This window comes from Artibeus jamaicensis, unplaced genomic scaffold (genome assembly GCF_021234435.1).
Source record: "Artibeus jamaicensis isolate MK-2021 breed Jamaican fruit bat unplaced genomic scaffold, CSHL_Jam_final contig_233, whole genome shotgun sequence".
NCBI lineage: Eukaryota > Metazoa > Chordata > Mammalia > Chiroptera > Phyllostomidae > Artibeus > Artibeus jamaicensis.
This window is the reverse complement of record NW_026521486.1, coordinates 24,202,137-24,211,664: the sequence shown is the minus strand read 5'-3', so window position 1 is coordinate 24,211,664 and position 9,528 is coordinate 24,202,137. Positions and strand designations below refer to the sequence as shown.

At 35.0% G+C, this 9,528-nt stretch overlaps 1 protein-coding gene across 1 annotated transcript; it reads left to right on the top strand.

The window, feature by feature from the left end:
• Positions 1 to 240: 240 nt before the first annotated feature.
• LOC119063459 (taste receptor type 2 member 31-like) lies at positions 241 to 1,215 on the top strand. The gene has a single exon (XM_037164790.2). The coding sequence runs from the start codon at positions 241 to 243 to the stop codon at positions 1,213 to 1,215; it is 975 nt and encodes a 324-aa protein (XP_037020685.2).
• The last annotated feature ends 8,313 nt before the right edge of the window (positions 1,216 to 9,528 follow it).

Below are 9,528 nucleotides of genomic sequence, written 5' to 3'. Positions count from 1 at the left end.
AAGACAAAATATATGAGTAGGAGTTAATTTGAGCTGTTTGGGGCATAACAATGTTTTTATAAAGAAAGCATTGGGCCCTTCTATTAACATACTATACTTTTCTGCTTGACATTGGTCATAGAATTTAATAGAAATGAAAGTTATATGCACATTCAAGATCAAGGGCAAATAGAACTTAAGATCAGAGTATTAAAAGAATAAAGGCCAGGGGTATTAGACTTGGCCTTTTTATTTCTAGACATGATAGATTTATTACAGAGCATTCTTTCTACCCTAGTGATGGCAGAATTTGTTCTAGGAAATTTTGCCAATGTCTTCATAGCCCTGGTGAATGTCATTGAATGGGTCAAGGGACAAAAGGTCTCCTGTGCTGATGGAATTCTCACTGCCCTGGCAGTCTCCAGGATTGCTTTGCTCTGGGTAATGTTACTAAATTGGTATGCAACTGTGTTTAATCCAGCTTTCTATAGTTCAGGAGTAAGAGCTATTGTTTATATTGCCTGGATAGTAAGCGACCATTTTTGCCTCTGGTTTGCTGTTAGCCTCAGCATACTTTATTTGCTCAAAATAGCCAATTTCTCCAGCCTTTTTTTTCTTCACCTAAAATGGAAAGCTAGAAGAGTGGTTCTTATGGTACTATTGGGTTCTTTAGTCTTCCTGGTTTTTCATCTTGCAGTGGCGAGCTTAGATGAAAAAATGCAGATGGACGCTTCTGAAGGAAACCTCACTTGGAAGACCAAGTTGAAAGACATTGTACATCTTTCAGATATGACTGCATTCACACTTGCAAACTTCATACCATTTACCATGTCCCTGATGGCTTTACTGCTGTTACTCTTTTCTCTGTGGAAACATCTCAGGAAGATGCAGCTCAGAGGCAAAGGATCCCAAGATGTCAGCACCAAGGTCCACGTAAGAGCCATGCATACTGTCATCTCCTTTGTTTTTCTGTTTCTCATTTATTTCCTGACTCTAGTCTTCTTAGTTTGGAGTTTTAATAGTCTTCATAATGAACCAGCCTTCCAGTGTGCCCAAGTCCTTGCAATTCTTTATCCTTCAAACCATTCATTTATCCTAATTTGGGGAAACAAGAAGCTAAATCAGAACTGTCTTTCCGTTTTATGTCAGGTGAGATGCTGGCTGAAAGAAAGGAAACCTCCAACACCACAGATCAGTAACAGGGGAATAATTTGTGTTCTAGCAGAAACAAAGTGATGGAGCCTCTTATTGGTGTTACCACAGTGTATGTAACTGAAAAATTTTCAAAGTTTTACCTAGAAAATTCTTACCTAACTTTATCACATAAAAGTATATGAACATATGGGTATATGAAAGATATGAGAAAACTGGAAATTTATTCTTAATAATCTTTTTCAGATAAACAATATACTTATACAAAATATTGAAATTCCTCAGAATTATAAAAACATGTGTATTTCACTTTCATATTCTATGTTATGTTCCAATGGAAAAATTTAGGAGCTGTATATGTGAATTTTTAAGAACTGATAACTTCTTTCAGGAAATCATTGTTATTTTTAACTGTAATTTGCACCCTAATGTGTTTAGATTTCAGTGTTGGGAACTCTAATCTTTTGTATGGTGAGAATATTCAATTCTAAATCATACAGTGGGATGTTCATTTGAGACAAATTTTATTCCATCATGAGTTCTTAATCAATTGTCTTTTGGCACATTAGTTTTTTTTATAAAATTTCTCATGTTATTCATGTTGATTTTCTCCACTTGGAGATCACCTCTTTTTACTTTGTAGCTGCTTTCTAAATTTCCATTTTCTTTTGATGGTTGCAATTTTATTAGATTCTATAACTGTAAATATGTATATGATAATTCACTGAATCTAGAATGTATGGGTCAGAACACATACCATTGTTTTATGTACCATGATTAACATGTATATTGTTTTAATTGGTCAAGAAAAGGAAAATATATGATCAGTATAAACTAACAAGACACATTTCATATTTTTATGCAGGTTTTATTAAAGTTCCATTCACAAAAAGATATGAGAGAATGGTTTTTAAAGATGATTTTTAAAAGTATTTACCCCAAAGTTTAAGGCAGTATTATATTTATTGATGACATTCTCCATTTTTTAACAAAGGTGCCAGTTAATAGCACAGTTACTTCATATTTTAAAAGTCTGAGCCATTTCATAAAACAAGGCAACACACAATTATAAATAATTAAAAATAGGAAGTAAAATAATCATTATGTGCAGATGATATCACTTTCTATCTGCAATGACAAGAGAATGAGCTTTTAGTGTATATGCTGTCAAAGTGAGCACAAGAGTATCCGATTTTAAAATTCACATGTGAGGCCCTGGCCAGTGTGGCTCAGTTTGCTAGAGCATTGTCCTGTAAGGGAAAGAGTGAGGGTTTGATTCTTGGTAAGGGCACATAGTACCTAGATTGTGGGTTCTATCACTGGTCCTGGTGTGAATGGCATCAATGTTTCTTTCTCTCTTCCTTCCTCTGTCTCTAAAGAAAATGAAAAAATGCCCTCATGTGAAGATAAAAAAATAAAAAAGTAAAAACCACACATGAGCACTTATGAGCAGATGGTGGTATGAGTTAATGGGGGTACTGAAATCCTCCCACAACTATTTCAAAATTACAACTAAACTACAGAAAAACTGTCATGCAGAACTATTTGAAATCTAGTTGAATGGAAATCCTACAACTAGGGATTTAAAGATGAAGCCACATCAACACTGGTCATGTAACAAGTGAACTCCCCCCCCCCTAAAAAATGGGGAAGGGGTTTGGAAGCAACAACAACTACACATAATTGTGTTGCCCTGGCAACCGGGGCAATGCACTATGACTCAGCAGAAAGGGGTATGTAAGATTCTGGGAACTGCTCTGCCTGATTTCAAGAATTGTAACCATCTAAGGCTGAGTGAGCAATCTCTGGAATGAGGGCCACGGGGAGACAAAGCTTGTCTCTGGTAGCAGATGCTACCCCTGCTTCAATCCCCCTACCCCCAAAGCATGGTCAGTGATTAATGATGGGTAAGACCCCCCCGGGGGGGGGCAACCTAAGCCAGACACAATCACTTGGGAGGCCATCATGGAGTGACTCAGGGAGCTGTGACAAAGAGGGAGTGGTAGACCCTCAACCCCCAGCTATTCTGACATAGCCCAGTCCCCATGTCCTCTGGCAGAAATGCTTCCTCGCTCTGATCCACTTAAGCCTGAAAACCTGTGATGGGGCAGACGGTGCAGCCTTTACCAGCTAGAGCAGGGTCCAGGTAATCTGGCAAAAGAAAGAATTCCTAACAATCCTGTGAAGCCTGCTTTGATAAGAATGCTTTTAGTTAAATGCTTTTATTTCCCCACAGTTTTATAGCCTTTTAGTTGATAGACCCTGATTTAGAAGAAGCCCTAATGGTTCTTTGTATACCATCTACTGTTTACTGCCTAACAATGATTAATAAGTTGTACCTGAATTCCTGCGCAAGAAACCCAATAAAAGCCTGTCTAGGCAGGGGTGCATGGTCCTCTCCCCTAGAGAGAGTGTCCTGCCCCTTTTCTCCACAGGACTCGGTAGTCCATGTGAATTTGTCTTGATCATCCATAACTCCACGGGCACTGCTGGTCAGTGCATGTGTCCATAAGATGCAGGTGCTGAGCTACAAAGGAATTTTGGGAGCAGCCTAGTATTGGCCTGACCTGGCAGATGGTGGCAGGGTTATTTTTCTTTGGTTATTTTAGAAGGAATGGTCTTTGAGGTAGAAAACTGCCTTTATTTCAAATTCTATGGTCATTAAATAAAAGCTTCCTTTTCCTTTCCACCACACTCTATCTTCAGCATGTTTGCCTGTTCGGCAGCCAGCGGTAGAACCCTCCCTGTCTGGTTTTGGTAATAGTAGGAGGGGCAGAGACATGACACATGATGGGTTGGTCTCACACCTACGTGCGGCCAATAAAAATATGAAGTATATCTCTGTTGGCCCTGCAGAGGTACCCCTCAAGAGTGAGGGGTCCCAGCCCAACATCAGGTCTCCCAGACCAGGGTTCCAGTGCCAGAAAGAGAAGTCGCCATACCTCTGGCTACTGTATAACTATAATTCCAATTGTTTGGCTAAACATTTATTCTGAATTAAATTGTATCATTTCAAAATAAAAAGAATTGAGCTATTTTTTACAACACATGTCCTCACTGAAAATGCTGCTTCAGTAATACTGTTATGGACTAAATTGTGCCCCCCCTCTGACCCCAAATCCACACATTGAAACTCTAACCCCCAAAGTAACTATATTTGGAGATGGGGCCTTTAAGGAGGTAGTAAAGGTGAAATGAAGTCATAAGTGTGGGTCCTAATCCAATAGGATTGGTGTCCATATTAGGAGAGGAAAATACATCAAGAGTCTCAGAGGAAAGACCATATGAAGACATGGTGAGAAGCAGAGATAGGCAAGCCAGGAGGAGAAGCCTCTCCAGAAACCAATCCGAATGGCCCCTTGATCTTGAACTTGCATCCTTCAGAATGATTAGGAAATAAATTTGTGTAGTCTAAGCCACCGTTTGTGATATTTTGTTATGGCAGTCTAAACAGACTAATACAAAAAAAAAAAACAAACTAAAAAAAAAAATCATTGGGATAGAGGGAGCAATGCCAAACAAATGAAATGTTAAAATGGGCTGAGAAAATCGGAAAGCATTGGCTGTGTGAGTTGTAATGAAACTAATATTTTGTAGCTTAAAGCAAGTTAGTGTTAAATTCTATATAATGTGAACTGTGCATTGTAATTGCTAAATTTTATTCTATATAAATTATATATCTGAACAAAGCTAGTTATTAAATGAAAAAATATATACATGTATTATGAGAAGTGGCAACTACAAAAGGATTTTAACATATGCTAGCCCATTTGCCTGTATTGAAAGGAGATAGTGTTTAATTTAGACATGACTATAAAAAGAAACATGGTAAACATATTAAGGAGTGTATTTTACTTAATAAAAATATGAAAAGTAAGTAAACTCCTAAAGAGGTAATAAGGAAAAGGTATTCCAACAAATTTATCAAACCATTACAGAGCAAAGAAAATTAGAGAAGAAATGAGGAAGTGTGACTGAAAACCACAAGTACAACCTTAGACATGCGTCCAAAATGATAAAAAACACTAAGTGAATTGTTAGTCATTAAAAGATAGACACTCTCAAACTTTAGGTTAGCAAACATATATATGGTATTATGTTAACATTTTATAGAATAAAATCTTATATGTTTATGTATTTTATTTTTACTTGCATATTTTATACATACTTATATATTTTATTTTATATTCAAGACACATCTAGAAGAAAGAAATGAAAAAAACTGAAAATACACAGATAAAGCAGCAAGAATATAGGCCCTGGCTGGTGTGGCCTTTTGGATTGAGCACCAGCCTGTGAACCAAAGGGTCATTGGTTCAATTCCCAGTCAGGGCACATGCCTGAGTTGAAGGCCAGGTCCCCAGTAGGGGGTGCACTAGAGGCAAATACACATTGATATTTCTCTCCCTCTCTTTCTCCTACCCTTCCTCTCTGTCTAAAAATAAATAAATAAAATCCTTTAAAAAAAGAAGAAGGTCTATAGATGATCAGAGGACTGAACGATACTTTTCGATATTCACTCTTCCCTTCTTAGTTAGTGACAGAACCCTAACATTATCTCATGATTTTGTTTTTCAAACTACTTAACCTTGCACACTTCTGTTAGAGGAGAGAGAGATATATTTCCATCTAACTAAATCACTAAAGTTAAAATCTGAACTTATACACCAGCTAAACTAAAGGTAGTAGAGTAATGCTAATATCATATTAAATAATTTTTAAAGAGAAATTCATCAATATTTACAGAAAAATACTTAAAATAGTAAAAATAACAATAATAAAGAGACAATAATTACAGATATGACTGTTTTAAAAAAAGTAGTAACAAATTAAGTGAATTAATTTTTTAGAAATGAACAAAATGTTAATATATAGTGATAACTTTAAGTATTTAATGAGCTGATAGATAAGTATACTTAATAATTACAAAAGAATAATATAATACATTTAATGTGATATGTGTAGAGTTTTGTAACAAAGCATATACAATTATTTCAAAGAAACATTTAACTTTGCAAACATAAATTATGTATTAGGCTAAAAATTATCAATAAACAAAAAAGACGATCACACAAAATATATTCTATTGCCACATTTCTATAACAGTCTAATGAAAAATACTACCACTAATAATGTTATTTCATAATTTGAAAGTAAATTACTCATTAATTCAATCATAGATAAAACAAAACAAAACAAACAAAACATGTTGGCAGTTAATCCAAAATTTAGAACTGAACGAGAACAAAAGCAGTATCTAAATTAAAGCTTGAAAATTTCAGCCAGTACTGGGCAATTCTTATCTACAAATGCATTTATTTTTTAAAAAGTTTAAAGATATAAATTGGCCAGTTATTTAACTCGAGAAAACAGAAATGCTAACAATTTAATTAGTGTCTATGGAATCAAGCCAAATGATTCACTCAATGAATAGGGAAAGCAATGCAAATGATACACCACTGCAAATGCTCAAACCACTGGGCTATGTATACAATACCATACCATAGAAGTCTTCTATGAATGCACTTTAACCTTAATGATACAAGAGTTTACACATAAATCTGATGCCACATGCCAAACCTGGGTCAAAATGTAATTTTTAAAATAATATGTAAAATATTAGTGACAGATATAAGATCACTTTTATTACCTATGCTCACTGAATTTACATAAAATGTAAATAAACAGTAAGAATAGAAATGAATAACAAAATAATCTTTAAAATATAAAGAAGTTAGGAATAGAATAATATTTACCTAGCTTTATTGTATATAAAAAGTGATTTCAGTGCTCTTCCAGTATTGCCATATTTAATCATGAAAACAATTATACTACACTTGGTATGGAAGGGAACTGAGGAATAAAAAAGGTTAATACATTGCGTGAAGTCACACTAGAAAATGGAAAAAAGTCAAAATGTTAGCACCAGCAATCTGATTCCCAAGCTTACAGTCTTTACTCCTTGGTAATCTACATCTAATAATAAATGGAGAAATCAATGACATAGAATACTAAGATAATATATAGATGAGGGTAAAATCAAAGAATTTTTTTGTGAAAATCAATGAACAGACAAAAATCAAATACACATAATATTAGAAACATAGTAACTGTACATAATTTAAAAACTAAAGGTATATCACACGTTTTCACCCCAAAACTAAAAATTCAGGTAATCTGCACATTTTAGGGTACTTGACTCATAGCCCAGCAGTCTCTCCAGCGCAGGGTGCCCTCGTGGTGCACTCTCAGGAGCAGCACCACTTTCCCAGCATGCCCCATTGAGCTGGATTACTGCAGACCACTTATGACAAGGACATTTCTTGGTGAACAGCTTTCCCAAACCCCAGGAGGTAGATTTCTGGCACGATCCAACCAATGGATTTCCAGCAGTTTCTGGTGGTGCAGCTCGGTGAGCCACAGCTGTGCCATCTTCAACAAGATCTGGTTCTTGGCCTTGGATGAGTGGGTTAAGTTTCTATGGAGGCTGTGCTTTGGAGGCATATCTGCGCCCTAAGGTAATGACTGTTCCTCGTATCCGCTATTGCTGTCATTTGTAGTTCTCTTTACTACTTTCTAGCCAAGCCCTCATTACTCCAATCCTCTGTTAAATTAATAAATCTCTATGTTAAACGTTTTCTCACCAGACCTCTGGGTGCTGCATCTCCTGAGTGAACTCCGAATGCTGAAATAATTTTAGACCAAAGTTTTCCTTGAACCAATATATGTGGAAGAAAATGATTGCAAACGGATAAAAGATGTACACTAAAGCAGCACAGGAAAATTACGCTTAATAGTGAAATGTGGAATCTGTTACAGTGATGCTAGGGTTAAGAAAAAATTGTATTAGCAGTATTAGCCAATACAATAAGAGAAGAGAAATAAGTCCTATGAGAATTTGAATGAAAATGACAAAAAACAATTTTTCTTGCAGGCAACAGGTTTTCTAATGGATAATCCAAAGTAATCCACAAAAAATAAGTAATAAATTCATCTAATAAAGTAAGTATATTTACAAAACTGCCAAATAAGACATTTATCTATATCTATTCACCAATAATAATGAATTAGATTATGATATTTGAAACTGAACTTTTTTTTACAGTGGCAACAAAAACTATAAGGTGTGTGGAAGTTATTCTCAGACATAATATACTGTATTTTATTGAAATGTTTATTAAGTTGTATTAAAAATCATAAAAGAAGATTTGAAAAAATGTACATATGGATCATGTTCATGGGCGAATAGAATCAACTTCCTAAGGTGGCAACTGTCCTCAGATCCTTGTGGCAAATTACATTCAAAATGACAATGGAGTTTCAAAATATTTTGAAATTGCTATTTCAAAATATTTTCAAATATTTTGAGAATATATCTGAAATTAAAATTAAATTATTGAATATTTTAATTACATAGACTCAAGAGAGAAACATTTATAAAGGAACTAAGTATGAGAAATATGCTTGATAAATATTATAATGGGCTTTTAAAAAAGCCTGATGTAAGAGAAAGGGATTTAAATAAAAAAACTACCATGAGATTTAGTTTTTATTTTGGAAATTACAGGACAATGATTTGGATCTTCCAGTTTCTCAAAATTTCTTAGGAGAACAAATGAAATGTATAGGTGGTGTGTGTGTGTGTGTGTGTGTGTGTGTGTGTGTGTGTGTGTGTCTGTGTAAGCTTTTAAATAATGAAACTATTTGTAAATACTAGTTATCAGCACCCAGTTTTAGGTGTATCAGCCTTCCTGGGGGTCCTAGGAAAACTAGAAAGTTTTTGAAAGGGAACAGTTGAAAAACCAATAGATAAGTTTTTTTAAAGTCCTTCTGCATGGATCCAACGTTTTCGTTAAAAATAAATTCTCCTCAGCAATAATGAGCCATTATGGTCAGTACCAGATGATGAAGATCCAATGACCATTTGAGACATATGCCATAGGTTGTATGTTCTAGATTTTTAAATTTTACTAGCTAATATCCCAGCTTGCTTAATTCAAATTATGTAAAAGTAAGACAAGGCAAATAATTGTAAAACAATGAAAGATAATCGGTCTTTATTTGCATGTTAACAAATTAGAATTCAGCTCTCATTTCAACATGAGCTATGAAATATTCTGTCTATGGCAAATGGCACAGTGTGTGAAAAATAATTCATTTAAACCATTGGGGCAATGTTTTTACTAAAAAGAGCTTTGAACCAATACCTTACCATACCTTGGTGTTTTCTGCTTGACATTGATCTCGGAATTTAAGAGAAAAGAAGAACAATACCGCACATTTAGAAACCAGGTAGGAGTAGGTGGAACTGCAGGATGTTAAGGAATCACAATCACTGATATTAGGTTTGGTATTTTTGTTTTCTTTTCTAGACTTGGTTCCCCCACCCCCTCAGAC